Genomic DNA, 17,532 nt, shown 5'->3' on the forward strand with positions numbered 1-17,532 from the left:
TGTGATAATGAAACGTCCTTTGTTCTCTCATGAAATATTAACCCATGGGGTTATTCTATTGGAATTGTAATAGTTGCAACATCAATAGACAATTATTCAGAAGATGCTGTACAGGAATGTGTAAATCAGGCCAGCAGTCCAATGACAGTGATTGAAGGTGCCCAGGGAGTGTTATACAATAGATGGTCAAGATGGCGTCTGGGGAGTGTTGTGCAATCAATAGTCAAGATGGTGTCTGGGGAGTGTTGTACAATCGATGGTCAAGATGGCGTCTGGGGAGTGTTGTACAATAGATGGTCAGGATTGTGTCTGGGGAGTGTTGTACAATAGATGGTCAAAATGGCATCTGGGGAGTGTTGTACAATCAATGGTCAAGATGCTGTCTGAGGAGTGTTTTACAACAGATGGTCAACATGGTGTCTGGGGAGTGTTGTACAATAGATGGTCAAGATGGTGCCCGGGGAGTGTTGTACAATAAATGGTCAAGATGGTGTCTGGGGAGTGTTGTGCAATCAATAGTCAAGATGGTGTCTGGGGAGTGTTGTACAATCGATGGTCAAGATGGTGCCCGGGGAGTGCTGTACAATAGATGGTCAAGATGGTGACCGGGGAGTGTTGTACAATAGATGGTCAAGATGGTGTCTGGGGAGTGTTGTACAATAGATGGTCAAGATTGTGCCCAGGGAGTGTTGTTCAATAGATGTTCAAGATGGTGTCTGGGGAGTGTTGTACAATCAATAGTCAAGATGGTGTCTGGGGAGTGTTGTACAATCGATGGTCAAGATGGTATCTGGTGAGTGTTGTACAATCGATGGTCAAGATGGTGTTCAATTACAATACTCTCCACAGTACATCTATAGAAATTTGCTGTGTCTTCAGTTACAATTTGTTATTATAAACTAATTATTATTAGATTACTTAAGCAGAAATTATTAGAATATTGGAATTACTGTGGCATGGAGAAGTACAGACAGACATTGTTTACCCTTCTTGCTGCCTCAGTAAAGCAGCCAGCATATTCAAAGACCCCACCCCGGACATTCTCTCATCTCCCCCTCCTATCGGGCAGTAGATACAAAAGTCTGAACGCACGTACCACCAGGCTCAAGGACAGCTTCTACCCCCACTGTCATCAGGCTCTTGAACAGACATCTTGTACGATAAGAGGATCTGTCCTGACCAGCACATAAATGCCATTGCAAAAAAGGTTATGGCAGCTCCTCTACTTCATGAGAAGAGTGCACAGATTCAGTCTGTCACATAAAGCTTTGACTGACTTCTATAGATGCACAGTGGAGAGTATTTCTGACTGGTTACACCATGGCCTGGCATGGAAACACCAATGACCAAGATCAGAACAGTAGTGGATACAGCCCAGTCCATCACAGGAAAAGCCCTCCCCACCATTAAACACATCTACAAGCAGCATCCATCATCAAGGACCCCACCATCCAGACAATGCTGTCTTCTCACTGCTGCCATCGGGAAGGAGGTACAGGAGCCTTAGCTCCCACACTACCCTTCAAACCATCAGGCTCCTGAACTAGTGTAGGTAACTTCAGTTCCTGTCTGGGAGTTTCTTATGTTTAAACTCTTATGTTTAAAAAAATTTATCTTTGAAAATTATGATCCCTAGTATTAGCCCCTTTCACCCTGGAAAAATGTCTCTGTTCGATTGATGCCTCTTACCATCTTGTCAAGTGACCTCTCATCCTTGTCTGCTCCAATGATAAAAGCCTGAGCACACTCTCTAAAGCTTCCTATCTTTCCTATATCCATCCAACCCAGTCTGCCCTGCCACATATGGGGAGTTCAAAAACATTGTAAAATCTGTGGTGGAGAGGAGGGAATGGTGGAGGAGTGAAGGAGACTGGAGGGGTAGGAGGGGGAAAGACTGAGGTGGAGGGAAGACCATGGGGAGAGGAAGCAAAGTGGGGAGCAGGCAGCAGAGGAAGGGAAAGTGGAGGGAGACTGTAGATTGGGGATGGGATTGAGGTCTGGAGTCTGGGATGATGTGAGGTGACTGGGGTGGGGGGGAACGGATGCTGAGAGGGAGCCATGGGAAGGGGTGTGGCTCCAGGAAACTTTCTGGAAGTTTCCCTCTAAGCCACACGTTGTTCTGACTTGAAAATACATTGCTATTCCTTCAGCATCTCTGGGTCAAAACCCTGAAACTCCCAAAATCAATGTGGGTGTCCCCACACATCAAGGACTGCAGCAGTTGAAGAAGTCAGCTCACCACCACCACCTTCTCCAGGGCACCTCTGGTGGGACAGTTAAACACCGGCTCAACCTCTGAAACTCTCGTCCCTTTTGATGAAAAATTAACAAAACGTGAGCTGTACATTAACACTGAACATCGTTCTGTCCCTCAGTCACAGACTCCGCACTCGGTGATCCGTGTGTAAACCACACCGTCCTGGATCAGCCCTGGAGGAGCACGAATTGTTCCAACACTGAGTGTACTGGTGGACAATGGATGGATGATGGAAATCTTGCTGTGGGATGGTACAGATTTAACAGGTAAAGTGAGTTGATAATCACTGAGAAACTGGACACAGAAGGGGAATGTAAACAGGGGAATAAGGGGTGTGTGAATGGGAAATGCAGGGAGACTGGGATCATCAGTGACTACACTGAGATGGGGAGTAAATACAGGGAGAGGGGAGATCCCACATTCTCGGGTTAGAGACAGAGAGGTACAACAGAGAGGGAATTCCCGGGATTGGGGTGTTATTGACCAGAGACAGGGTATGGACAGGGTGAGTGTAATTTCCCATGTCTCCGTGAGTGAATAAACTCCATCAGATCAGTGACGGACTCTCTGATTGTTGTTTCAGTTCTGGAGGATGGAAGATTCCCGAGACGGTCGTTCCACAGGGTCGCTGTTCCGGACACTACTCAGGCTGGTTAAACGGTAGGGTCAGAGTTTACATCAATGGGGCTTGTTTATTTTCGGAGAAGGTCAGACTGATGACCCAGATCTCTTCAGATACAAACACAGATCTCAAACTCCCTGAGAGGACTTCCCACAGTTACCCAGACCACACTCCAGGCCTGGATCCTCATGGAGTCCGGTGGAGGTTCCAGCTTCCTGGAGTTTCCCTGGAGTTGGTCTGTGGTTCAATGGATTCAGAGCTGGAGAATTCTCTGAATGTCGGTGAAATTTTTACAGTGGCTCCGTCTGGGCTTTGCATCTGAACCCAAAGTGAGGAACATCAGGGGTGGGGCTTCACCAGCTGTCAGTCACATCCGGGGTGGAGCTTCACCAGCTGTCAGTCACATCCGGGGTGGAGCTTCACCAGCTGTCAGTCACATCAGGGGTGGGGCTTCACCAGCTTTCAGTCATATCAGGGGTGGGGCTTCACCAGCTGTCAGTCACATCTGGGGTGGAGCTTCACCAGCTGTCAGTCACATCGGGGGTGTGGCTTCACCAGCTTTCAGTCATATCAGGGGTGGGGCTTCACCAGCTGTCAGTCACATCAGGGGTGGGGCTTCACCAGCTGTCAGTCACATCAGGGGTGGCGCTTCACCAGCTGTCAGTCACATCAGGGGTGGGGCTTCACCAGCTGTCAGTCTTATCAGGGTCTGTGCTTCTCATTCTGTCAATCATACTGTATCAGGGCCTCACCTGATGTCAGTTACACCATGAGAGGCATTTTTGTTACCAGACTAAACCCCTGGGACTCCCAGACCAGGTGCTGTAGGGAGGGTGGGGTGTGAAGTGTGAAGACAGCACATTACTGCTGACTGATTTACAGTGGGCCCTGATTCACATTCCCCACTGTACTGTGGGACTGGGTACATTTTACAGTGTTTATAAATCTCATTCCAGGTCCTCATCCCAACGTGGCAGAGGGTGAGGTGACCAGGACCGTCTGCTTCAGCAATGATAAAAAAACCCTGTGAGAAGAACCAGGAGATCAGGGTGAAAAACTGCTCCGGTTACTTTGTGTATTGGCTGTGGCCTACAACCGGGAATGATGCTGTGTACTGTACAGGTGAGTCACTTTCCCCAGTGACACTGGAGTATGGGGGGGGGGGGGGAAGGTGAGGGAAAGAGTGAAAGTCTAATGTATCTGATTCTACCACCCCTGGTGGGGAATTTCAGTCGCTCACAACTCCCTGTGTGAGGAACCTGTCTCCGAATCAGGATTTATATCACTGACTTATGTCGTGGAACATGTTAACTTTATGGCAGCAGTACATTGCAATACATGATAAATAGATATAGAGAAAACAAACTGAGTTACATCAAGTATAGAAATGACTATTAAATAGTTAAGTAAATAAGAAGTGCAAATGAACAGAAATGAGAAAAGTAGTGAGGTTGTGTTCATGGGTTCAATGTCCATTTAGGAATCGGATGGCAGAGGGGAAGAGCTGTTCCTGAATCACTAGGTGTGTGCCTTCAAACTTCTGTACCTCCTACCTGAAGGTAACAGTGTGAAGAGAGCTTGTCCTGGGTGGTGGGGATCCTTAATGATGGATGTCACCATCCTAAAGCATCCCTCCTTGAAGATTTCTCAGATGCACAGAGACTAGTACCCATGATGGTAAATTTTGCAAGTTTTTGCAACTTATTTCAATCTTGTCCAATCGCACCGTCCCCACAGACCAGATGGTGATGCAGCCAGTCAGAATGCTCCACTTGCGTGGGGGGGGGGGGGGGAGGGGACGCCACTGAGCAGTTTCTATTAAAGTCAGGCAAGCCATCCTCGGAGAGTGAAAACAGAATTCTCCTCAGATGCTGGGTTAAAAGCTAAGGAGGAAATGGAAAGAATTCATGGGGGAACACTTGACCATCTTCACAGAGAAATGGACAAAAGGTTTGCTCGTTTGCACAACTCTGACGGCATGTTTGGGTTCCTTCTCAATGTTGAGGGATTGTGTTACGGCGCTGTGGTGAACTACATATACCTGTCTGGACACGCCCCTCTGCTGACTGCTCCTGTGGCTCCTCCCACAGACCCCTGTATGAAGGCGATTGGAGGCACTGCTCCTCCCTCAGTCTCCAGGATGTTGTGTGGTGGTCTCTTGCAGCTAATCATGGTCTCTTGCAGCTAATAAAAGCCTAACGTTCACCTCCCGTCTCCGAGAGTTATTGATAGTGCATCAGGCGCCAACAGTAACAACCTGAAGAAGTGTGAAAATCTGGGTGAATTGTACAGCTCTGATGTTGATGGACAGCAGCTATATGAAGACATTTTGGGTTGCAGAATGTTGCTATCAAGGTGGGTCAACATGAAAATGTCAAGATCTGAAGAGCTTCCTGAATTTATTGTTCTGTATGGAAAGGAGAGCGTCTACCCCAATCTTCCCATTGCTATTCAGATAATGCTAACCATCACAGTTTTCATCGCCAGCTGTGAGAGATCATTCAGCAAGTTAAAACTAATATTTCCATGTTTGAGAGCCTCCATGGGTCAGAGCAGACTCTGTGATCTTGCTCTGCTGAGTGAAGAAACTGAAAAAACTGACTTTGATCACATCATAGAGCAATTTGCATCCGTGAAAGCAAGGAAGGTGCAGTTATAATTTTCATGTAGGGACATAATTTGTTAATTAACAGATTAACGAGCTTGACTTGTACTTTTGAGCTGATATTATGGTAAAGTTATCTAAAAGATGGGTGTCAGATGTTTGGACAGGGGTGCAATTTCAGTGCCTGCTGTAGGCGCTACTTTCCATAGATACGCCCCTGCCTTCAGCTGTGTTGTGTTGGGCCGCTGCAAGGTGTGATGCACTACAGTGGGCCTCTGTGAGACAATTGGTGGTGGTTGTTCCCCCACCGGGTCTGCTTCATGGAGCCGCCCTGCATGTCCCCCGGATTATGGAGCCTGGGTACATTTAACCCATCGGGGCTCCCTGTGAAGGCACGATGCTCGGTTCCCAGATGCTTCCTCCAGATCTTCGGGATCCAGGACTGGAACGCAGTGGAGGCAAACTGTACGGTACCTCGAGTTACTCCCCAGGTCTGAAGCCAGTCTATCCGATGTTGTAGCCCTTCAATCTGATTGTCAATTTCACATCCGCCTCCTGACACCAATGTGGTGAGCATTTGGCCCATAATGACAGATGAAGAAGCTCATTTAACTCGGCCACCATTTTATTGTGATAAACACAACAGACCGGGCACCACGACCCAGAGAGAGAACCCAACCAGTCTGATACAGACGGGGGAGGTGACCATCACAGTTAGGGTGACCCACAAATACACAAGTGAATAACTATAACCTAAGCTGAAATGTAACAGCAAATGAACTAGAACTTCCCACCACAAAAGCATTTTAACACAAGAGCAATAAAACAAGAAACAGCATTGAACATTAGAAAATCACGGGCAGGCTGTTGACCACACCCTCACTGCCATGTATGTACGTACATATGTACGTGTGTGTGTGCGTGTGTGTGTATATGTGTATTTCATACCTGTATATTCTCTTTATATTTCAATAGTTCTGTTTATAATCAGAGAATGTACACAATATACAACCTGATTCTGACTGAACAGAAGAGACCTGATGTCACTGAAGACGGAAATGGCTGGATGTGGTGTGTGGGTGAGAAGGGAGGAGATAGGTGTGTGGTGTGAGTGGTGTGGACTGTGCTTTAGGAGAGGAGAATGTAGGGGATGAATGGTTTGATTTGTTAGACCCGTGATGTTTATTGGGTTCTCACGGAGTCAGGCCTGTCATTATCTGCAGCCAATTCCATGCAGACCAATTATTTAATGTATTTTGTTAATGTCTCTACCACCCCACGCACCCTGTCTCTCTTTACAGATCCCCAGTCAAACACAACTCGGGAACCCCAGGGAGAAGCGACAAGGGGACCTGGTCTGACATTGACCACCACCCCAGAAGGGTCTGTGAACTCAGGTATCCAATGTGGGGATACCCATTCTTTGGAATGCTCTTCCCCAATGTGTCTCCCTAAAATTCATCCTGTTTCAGGCTGAGGACAGTGACGGAGGACTGGGAAGGAGAGGGATGGTGTTGGCTTCACCACAGACGCAGGCTGAGACCTGGTGCTCAGGGGTGGGGGAAATGAAAGTGTCCAGTGGGTGAGGTTTGGAGTGACGTTCAGGCAGGATATTTTCACTATTTGTTTAATTGTTACCACCGCTGTCTGTAAGGAGATTGTACACTCTCCCTGTGACTGTGTCGGTTTCCTCCCACATTACAGAGACGTCTGGGTTAGTAGGTTAATTGGTCACATGGGTGGTGGGGCTCGTTGGGACGGTTACTGTGCTGAATCTGTAAATAATTGATGGCCCAGTCCATCACGGATAAAGCCCTCCCCACCATTGAGCATATCGACATGGAGCGTTGTCAGCATTCATCATCAGGAACCTCCACCACCCAGGACATGCTCTCTTCATGTTGTTGCCATCAGGAAGAAGGTACAGGAGCCTCAGGACCCACACCACCAGGGTCAGGAACCCCTCAGACATCAGGCTCTTGAACCAGAGAGGATAATTTCACCCCATTCCTAAACTGTTCGTATAACCTGTGGACTCACTTTCAAGGACTTTTTACCTCATGTTCTCGATACTTACTTCTTATTCATATGTTACTATAATTCTTTTGTATTTGCACAGTTTGTTGTCTTTTACTCAATGTTTGTCTGCATTGGTGTAATAGGACAGCACGGACTTGTTGGGCCGAAAGGACCCATTACCCTGCTGTACCTTCCAATAAATGAGTAAATATATTTAACTAGTTTAAAGGAAATTTAAGTTTTCCACTGCACTGTTGCTGTAAAATGACAAATTTCCATTGATGCTCAATGGTGATAATTATTGATATTTTGAGGATAAATAAAAATGTGTGGAAGATTACGAGGGGTACAGATAGGGTCGACTCAGAGTGAGAGTAAGATTTATTATCAAAGTACTTATTTGTCACCATATACTACCCCGAAATTAATTTTATTGCAGTCATTTACAGGAAAATAAAGAAATACAACAGAATTTATGAAAAACTATACAAAAACAGAGACTGACAAACAACCAACGTGCAAAAGAGGGCAAATTGTGTAAATAACATGTGAAATAATACTGAGCTGATGAGTTGTAGATTCCTTGAAAGTGAGTCTGTAGGTTGTGGATTCAGTTCAGAGTTGATGTGAGTGAAGTTATCCACGCCAGTCAGGAGTCTGATGGTTGTGGGGTAACGACTGTTCCTGAAGCTGGTGGTGTGGGACGTCCTGCTGGAAATATTACCACTGATCAGGGTGAATATAACTAGAGGACATCGATTTATGGTCAGTGGTCAGAGATTCAGGATCAGAATCAGGTTTATTATCACTAACGTCTCTTGTGAAATTTGATGTTTTATTGACAGCAGTAAAGTGCGAGACATAAAAAATATTCCTGTAGGTTCCAATATATTCCTTTTTATTCTAAAATAAATATATAGTGCAAAAAGAGGAATAGTGAGGTTGTGTTCATGAGTTCATGGATCGTTCAGAAATCTACTGTTGGAGGGGAAGAAATGTTCCTAAAACGTTGAGTTAGTGTCTTCAGGCTCCTGTACCCCCTCCCTGATGGTAGCAATGAGAGGAGGGTGTGTCCTGGTTGGTGAGAGTTCTTAATGATGATGCCACTGTCTTGGGGCATCGTCTTTCAGAGCTGATTCCATCAGGAAGACCGGACATCAGAGGACAATTAGAGGGTCCTGATATGGGAGAGGATGTTGGCGGATTGAATCAGAATGAGGTTTACTATCACCTGCATGTGTCGTGAAATTTGTTAGCAGCAGTTCAATGTAATACATAATATAGAAGAAGAAAAATAAAAATAAAATAATAATAAATAAATTTACAGTATACGTATATTGAATAGATTAAAATCGTACAAAAACAGAAATAATTGTGTAACACTTACCCAACAGGCTGGTATATGTCTAGGGGAAAAAGAGATCCAGCCACACACCAACCCACCTCCCGTACACGCAGGGGCTGTGAGAATCGCGTTTATGCCTCGTGCCCGCCAACAGTATCAGACCCACAACAAATACCGGTATGAAATACACTTTAAAGAGTTTACTAAAATTAAAAGAGTATTAGGCAATACAATATATATATATATATATATATATATACACAAGAAAAAACAAAAGGCGCCAACTTATCAAAGTTCAGTCAGTTTAGTGCACATCGGTGGAGCTCATCCAGCAAACCATTCGACTCCTCGGTGGTCGTCCTCCCGAAACTCCCACTTCGGACTCCCCGGTGGTCGTCCGAGCGCACGTCCTCCTTCCTCGGCGTCTTCCTCCCGACTCCCCAAGCCTACGCAACCCCTCCCCCAAGTTCCCAGCCTCACAAAACACAATAACATTCCCCATTGATTAACAAATGAATGCAATTACCATATCAGCCATTCTAAAGCGAAACAACGGCAAGAGAAACTTTTAACAGACAAAGAAGCATTCCTACTCATAACAAACCAAAGAAGCCCTTTTTACTAACACACACAGGACATTGTACAATTGTATATTAAAAAGTGAGGTAGTGTTCATGTGGGTTCAATGTCCATTTAGGAATTGGATAGCAGAGGGGAAGAAGCTGTTCCTGAATCGCTGAATGTGTGCCTTCAGGCTTCTGTGCCTCCTACCTGATGGTAACAGTGAGAAAAGGGCATGTCCTGGGTGCTGGAGGTCCTTAATAATGGACGCTGCCTTTCTGAGACACCGTTCCTTGAAGATGTCCTGGGTATTTTGTAGTCTAGTACCCAAGATGGAGCTGACCAAATTTACCACCCTCTGCAGTATCTTCCAGTCTTGTGCAGTGGCCCTCCCCCCATACCAGACAGTGATGCAGCCTGTCAGAATGCTCTCCATGGTACATCTATAGAAGTTTCTGAGTGCCATGTTGTTGCTGCGATACCACTCCACTAGTCAGCATATCTCACTCCTGTACGCCCTCTCGTTTCCCTCTGGGATTCCACCAACAATGGTTGTAGCTTTAGAGTACTCTAGATGTTAGCGATGTGAGTGAGTGCGAGCTGGTTCCGGGCATCAAGGGGCACTAGGAGGGTCAGGGTATTAGATCTCGTGTCCATCGGGGTCTCTCAGTCTCTCACTCTGTGATGTTGAACTTCTCAAAGACCAATTCAGCTGTTGGATGTGCGTCAATGAGTGTTCAGTTATTCCTTCCCTCCTGTCTGTGTGAAATCTCTGCTCTGTCCAACATTACTCACAGTTGGTGTGCATTGTTGTGGTGAAGAATGAGCCTGTTTGTCTGAGGTGGTCCATGGGGCTGGGTAAGACAAGGATAGAAACCCAGGGATGTAGTGAGAGAGAGATTTGCTGGGAAAGTGTCAACCTGATCTGATTTGGAATTGGAGGGGGTGTGTGTTTACTGACTGACGACCGGCAGCAGGGTTACCCACGAGGTTCATGAGGCAAAGATCACAGAATACGGCTGTACCTCTGGAGCGTTGGAGAATGAGGGAACCCCCTCCAATTCGCCTACCGGCACAACCAATCAGCAATTGACACAATAGCCACAGCTCTACACACCATCCTTACACATCTGGAGAAGAAAGATGCTTATGTGAGAATGCTGTTCTTGGACTACAGTTCAGCATTCAACACCATAATTCCCTCCAGGCTGGACAAGAAGCTCGGAGACCTTGGCCTTCACCCTGCCTTGTGTAGCTGGATCCTGGACTTCCTGTCAGGTTGCCGGCAGGTGGTAAGAGTGGGCTCCCTCACCTCTGTCCCTCTGACTCTCAAAACAGGTGCTTTACTCTCTGCATACCCATGACTGTGTCACCACCCACAACTCCAATCTGCTAATTAAATTTGCTGATGACACTGCATTGATTGGCCTTATCACAAATAATAATGAGGCAGCCTAAAGAGAGGAAGTCATCACCCTGACACAGTGGTGTCAAGAAAACAACCTCTCCCTCAATGTTGTAAAAACGAGGGAGCTGTTTGTGAACTACAGGAGGAATGGAGACCAGCTAACCCCATTTGACATCAATGGATCTGGGGTTCAGAGGGTGAACAGCTTTAAATTCCTCAGCATAAACATCGAGGATCTCACATGGTCTGTACATAGTGGCTGTGTGGTGAAAAAGGAACAACAGCACCTCTTTCACCTCAGACGGTTGGAGAAGCTTGCTATGGACCCCCAATTCCTAAGAACTTTCTACAGGGGCACAATTGAGAGCATCCTGACTGGCTGCATCACTGCCTGGTATGGGAACTGAACTTCCCTCAATCGCAGGACTCTGCAGAGAGTGGTGTGGACAGCCCAGCGCATCTGTAGATGTGAACTTCCCACTATTCAGGATATTTACAAAGACAGGTGTGTAAAAAGGGCCTGAAGGATCATTGGGGACCCGAGTCACCACAACCACAAACTGTTCCAGCTACAACCATCCGGGAAACGGTACCACAGCATAAACGCCAGGACCAACAGGCTCCGGGACAGCTTCTTCCACCAGGCCATCAGACTGATTAATTTACACTATTTTGCCTGTCTTGTTGTACATACTATTTACTACTACTATTTATCACAAATTACTATAAATTACACATTGCACATTTAGATGGAGACGTAACGTAAAGATTTGTACTCCTCATGTATGTGAAGATTGTAAGAAATAAAGTCAATTCAATTTCATTCAAATTACTGAGGGTGGTGTGAGTGTGGAACAAGCTGCCGACAGATGTGGTGGATGTGGGTTTGATTTCAACATCAAAGAGAAGTTTGGATGAATACATGGATGGGAGGGGAATGGACGGCTCTGTTCTGGGTGCAGGTTGATGGGACGATGCAGAATATTGGTTCAGCATGGACTAGATGGGCCAAAAGGCCTGTTTCTATGCCACAGTGCTCTATGACAACTCTATGAATGAGCAGGTAGTGGTGGCTGGGAGGCGGAGAGGGAGGGAGTGTGAGGGGAAGAGGAGGGAACAGGGATGGGGGGTTACTGAAGGAAGACTAGAGGGTGGGGATGGGGGAGAGGTCTGTGGTGTGTGATGAAGAGAGAGCATGGGAGGGGAAGATGAGTGGAATCAGATTCAGAATTAGGTTTAATATCACCAGTATATGTTGTGAAATTTGTTGTTTTGTGACATGTAAAACATTGAGGTAGTGTTCATGGGTTCCTTGTCAATTCAGAGTTTCTGAAACATTGAGTGTGTGTCTCTAGTCTCCTGTAACTCCTCCCTGATGGTGACACTGAGAAGAGGGCATGTCCTGGGTGATGGGGTCTGTAATGATGGATGCTGCCTTTTTAAACATCACCTATTGAAGGTGTCCCGGATGCTGGGGAGGCTCGAGCCCATGATGGAAATGGCTGAGTTTACAACTTTCTGCAGCTTTTCCCGATCCTGTGCAGTGACCCCTCCGTCTCAGACAGTGAGGAACTAGTTAGAATGCTTCCATCTCTGATCCCTCGATGAGATCTGGTGTGTGTTCCCTCGACTTACCCTTCCCGAGGTCCACAATCACTTCTTTGGTCTTCCTGATGTTGAGTGCATGGTTGTTGCTGCATCACCACTCCACCAGCTGATACGTCTTGCTCCTGTACGGCTCATCACCACACAGCTCGCTGTGTCTATCCTCACTGTCGTGGGTCTGGGGGAGTAGAGCAGTGGGCTGACCACCTATCACTGAGGTGAGCCAGTGTTGGTCGTCAGTGAGGAGGAGATGTAATTTCCGATCCACACAGACTGGTCACCCAGTGAGGGAATTGAGGATCAGTTGCAGACGGAGGTACAGACACCCAGATTTCAGAGCTTTTGATTAGAACTGCGGGTTTGATTGTGTTACCTAAAGCTCAGCATTCAATAATCAGAGGTAGTAATTACTGTTACCCAGGTTATCCATGGCTGAGTGGAGAGACGGTGAGATTGCATCTGTTGTCGACCTGTTGTGGCGATTGGCAAATTGCAGTGGTCCAGGTCCTTCCTGAGGCAGGAGTTGATTGTGGCCATGAGTAATTATGTGGACAGAAGAAGACGGGAAACCACTCAGGAGAGACGTAAGGAGAGAGTGGTGGATGCTGGAGTGGGAGGAATGGGGCAAGTGAAGGGAGAGTGATGACTGTGTGAGGTGTTTTGTACCCCTAGGGTTCATATTTTCTGTCCACTATCACTTTAAAATGTCGGGAGAATGAGACTGGCTTTTGGATACTTTTTGAGCTGTTACAGAGAGAGCGGGACGAAGCCTGCCTTGAGATGGTGTTTAAACGAACTCTAAAGATTGTTTTGAATATACGAGGACACTGACTGCTTGTGAGTTCTTACAGAGGGAGAGCAACGAGCAGCTCGTGGGTCGCCATGGTGACCGGGGGCGGTGTTATTTGATGGACAGCTGGTGTTCAGCATGGTGAAATAAATAGAGGGTCCACTGATAGACCTACAGACACATGGTTTTGGACACTGGATGAGCCTTGTTGTGCCCACAGAAAGGTGGGTTTTTGGAGGATCGATCGATGGAATCAGTCAGTGGCTTTCGCAGTGGGAAAAGGTGTGACGGGTGGGAAGTTATCAGTGTGTCCGACCCTTGCATGGGCTGATAACTTTACCACAGAAGACAGTCTCCTTTTTGTTGTCACATTCGGTGACTTTAAAGGAAGAGAAGAGGGGAGAGGAAGGTTTGAAAGAGAAGAAACCAGAGGTCACTGTTTGGACTCTGTCCTCTGTAGCCCGTAAGGGTGAGTTTGAGTTCCATTCGAATACGAAGGTGTGACTGTCACGTAGTTAATCCACAGGAGTGGGTTCTCTGATGAGGGGGGAAACCTTTGTGATTACCACTTGTGTGTTTACCCTTGTCTGGGTGTGGTAGTTCACTGAAGAAAGGCACCCCTGTGGCAAATCACTTCGGAGTTATTTCGTATGTGGTTGAACTGGATCAGTGGCTCTCACAGTTGTGTGTTTGAGGTAACGTTGTGGAATCCACCTGTGTGTGATAATCCTGGCCTGGGTTGGTAGTTTTACCACTTGAAGACGGTACCTCAGTGATAAGCGACTGTTGGTGATAATCCATACGTGGATTCTGTTTGAGTGTCCTGTGGCCACCACTTTGGGATGTCCCGTAGCTGAATTCGGGTGTGGAACCACTTGTGTTGAAAGGAGATACGCTGAAGATCACTATTGGTGTTACTTTGTGTGTGGAGTGGACCAACTTTGGAGATAAAACTGTTACTGTTATTTTGGAATATCAACATAATTGTCTTCTCACAATATACGCCTTTGGATTACAAATCTCTCATTCTCTCCATCACTACTCGACTAAATACCACGAACTGGACTGAACTTCACTTATCATCGTAAGACTGTATCCATTTACCCCTAGGCTTGAAGAAGCTTGGTTTTCCTATTTCCACACTTTTTTATTTATATATATATTGCTAACCTGTTTGATATATCTGCATTTATATTACTGTATTGCGCAGTTACTAATGAATAACATTAGTTTATAGCGAAACCAGACTCCATGGTGTTTTCTATTTCTGCTGGTTCTTTAACCTGTCACGGGGTACGTGACAGAGGAGAGATGGTCTGAGAGATCAGTGAAAGGGACACTCCAACTGGAGGGAAGGAAGGAGTGACTGACCGGAGAGTGATTCAGATAGAGAGAGAGGGACACATGACAAGATGGATTTGTCAGACAAGGGTTGGAGGTATTAAACAGGAAAGTAGAGGGGAGTACGTGTATTTCAAAAAGCAGATTTGACCAGGAAGTAAGCATTCTGTTCCCTGTCACTGAGTTTCTTCCTGATCTGACATAGGAATTACACACTATGTTTCTTCTTATTATAGACTTCCAGTCGGACACAACTCCAGAACCCCCAGGATCAGAGACAAGTGAGCTGAGTCTGGGTTTGATCACCACCCCAGCAGGGTCTGCGAGCTCCGGTACAGATTCCCAGTCAGACACAACTCAGGAAATCCGGATATCAGTGACTGGAGAGCCTGATGTGGGATTGACCACCCCCCCAGCAGGGTCTGCGAGCTCCGGTACAGATTCCCAGTCGGACACAACTTGGGGACCACAGGGATCAGTGAGTGGAGAACCAGTTCTGGATTTGACCACCACCCCAGCAGGGTCTGTGAGCTCAGGTAACTGTGGTGGGGATTATTGAAGGGAATTCATCTGGGCTTTGACTGAGAGTAGCCGCTGGTGGCGTAGTGGCATCAGTGCTGGACTTCAGAGCAAAGGCTCCCAAGTTCGAATCCAGCTGGCTCCCTTGCACGCTTTCCATCCGTGCTGGGTTGAGTGTCGAGCCTCATAAAAACAAGATATTCGCTGCTAAATATATGCCGTCACGATGATGTCCCAATGACTCTGCTCGGAGTTCAGGGCTTTCTTCTTCTTTCTTCTTGACTGAGAGTAATGTCTGGTCACAGACATTCACGAGGGAGAGTTGATCAGAGAGCTCCTTTTCAAATTGTTGTCCCAGTGGCTACCCATTTCAATTCAACTCCCCATTCCTGTTCCCACGTGTCTGTCCAAGGACTCCTGCACTCACCTGATGAGGCCAGAATCAGGATGGAGGGGTAACACCTCACATTCCTTCTGGGTAGCCTCCATCCTGACGACATGAACATTGATTTCTGTAATTTCCGGTAATTTCTACCCCTACCACTTCTCTTGATTTCCATCCGCACTCCAGCTCCCATCTTGGTCCTTCTCTTCTCACCTGTTCATCATCTCCCTCTGGTCCCTTCACCTCCAATCCTCCACCCTTGTCTCTCAAATCCCTCTCCTCACATTCCCCTCTCTCAAAATTCACTCTGTCTGCATCAGTCTCATCATTCCCCCCTTCCCTCCCTCCGGTTGGAGTGTCACTTTCACTGATCTCTCTGTCCAACTCTCCTTACACAGTCATCACTCTCTCTTTACTCACCTCATTTCTCCCACTCCAGCATCCCACCTCTCTCTCCTGTGTGTGGAGAGATAGACCTACAGACACATGGTTTTATACACTGGATGAGCTTTGTTGTGCCCAAAGCGAATCTAGAATCAATCTCTCCCATTTCCTTCTGTCCACGTACTGAATTACTCAAATCCCACTCCGGTCGTTTCTATGTCTCATCAGTCACCGTGTAACTCCTCACAGTCATTCCTCCCTTTCTCTCTGTGACCATCCTCCCCTCTCAGCTCCTTCACTCCTCCCCTCCCTCCTGTGTCACTCAGTCACTCCATCCCTCTCTGCCCTATTGTGTTTGAGCGGTGGACTGACAGGCTGGATTGTGTGTGTCTGTACACTGCCGGGAGACAGTACCATCGACTGCTGGACATTGTCTCTTAGGGTCTTGGACTCTGTATGATTTCCTTTTCAAGTGAAGATGCTCCTTTGCTCGATATTCTGAACTCTGTTACTCAGTGTTTTTGAATGTTTGCTTGCTATTTTGAGTGTTTTGTACCTTGTCCCCAGAGGAATGCGGTCTCGTTCGGCTGTATCCATGTATGGTTTGAATGATAATTAAGCTTAATTTGATTTGATTTGTAGAGCTATTGTGATAGGCAAATCACAGTGGGTCCAGGTCCTCGCTCTGGCACGAGTTGATTCTAGTCATGAGTAATTCAGTACGTGGACAGCAGAAAATGGGTGAGAGGGGTGGAGAGAGAGGTACAATGTGGGAGATGTGAGGAGAGGGATTTGAGAGACAAGGGTAGAGATATTAAAGGCCAAAGGAGAGGGGAGTGTGTGTATTTCAGAGGACAGATTTGACCTGGATTGAACCTCCTGTTCCTACCATTGAGTTCCTACCTGATTGAATGTAAAACTTGTTTACTACTTTACCCTTCCATTGTATCTTTACTTATTGCAGAAAATCTGTCGGACACAACTCGGGAACGCCAGGGATCGGTGACCGGAGAGCCTGGTCCAGGGTTGACCACCAGCCCAGCAGGGTCTGTGAGTTCAGATACAGATTCCCAGTCAGACACAACTTGGGAAGCTCAGGAAACAACGACAGGAGAGCCTCGTCTGGGTTTGACCACCAGTCCAGCAGGGTCTCTGAGCTCAGGTATTCGTGATGGGGTTTGTGAGGGTCAATGAATAGAACGATCTTTCCCTCCTTTAGTCCTCGATATTCATCTGGACTTTGTCTGAGAGACGTGTCCACTCAGAGAAACTTTGGGAGGGAGAGGTGGTGAATGGTGACTAGATGGTTTTCATTTCTTTTCAAATTAGAGATCTCTTTGTTAAATTCTTGTTCCGGTGGCTACCCAATTTAATTCTACTTACCATTCCCTTCTGATATGACTGTCCACGGCCTCCTCTGACTTGATGAGACCACCCCCAGGTTTGAAGAGCAACACCTCATAGTCTGTCAAGGTCACCACCAACCTGATGGCATGAATATCGATTTCTCTTACATCCAGTAAATTCTTCTCCTTCCCACTTCCCTCTTTTTCCATTCCCATTCTGGCTCTCCTCTCAGCCCTTCCCCTCTCCTCATCTGCCCATCTCCTCCATCTGGTCCCCCTCCTCCATCTATTTAATCCATTGTCCACTGTCCTGTCTCATTGGATTTCACCTGCTTCATCTCTTTA

At 46.7% G+C, this 17,532-nt stretch overlaps 1 protein-coding gene across 1 annotated transcript in view; it reads left to right on the top strand.

Annotated features, from left to right (window-relative positions):
* The window catches only part of LOC140724266 (uncharacterized), a 51,279-nt gene that overhangs the window by 4,656 nt on the left and 29,091 nt on the right, over positions 1–17,532 (top strand). Inside the window, exon 2 of the mRNA XM_073038738.1 lies at positions 14,790–14,987. Within this exon, the coding sequence (XP_072894839.1) occupies positions 14,790–14,987 (198 nt within the window). The remainder of the gene's footprint in view (positions 1–14,789; positions 14,988–17,532) is intronic.

Source organism: Hemitrygon akajei, unplaced genomic scaffold, assembly GCF_048418815.1.
Source record: "Hemitrygon akajei unplaced genomic scaffold, sHemAka1.3 Scf000181, whole genome shotgun sequence".
NCBI lineage: Eukaryota > Metazoa > Chordata > Chondrichthyes > Myliobatiformes > Dasyatidae > Hemitrygon > Hemitrygon akajei.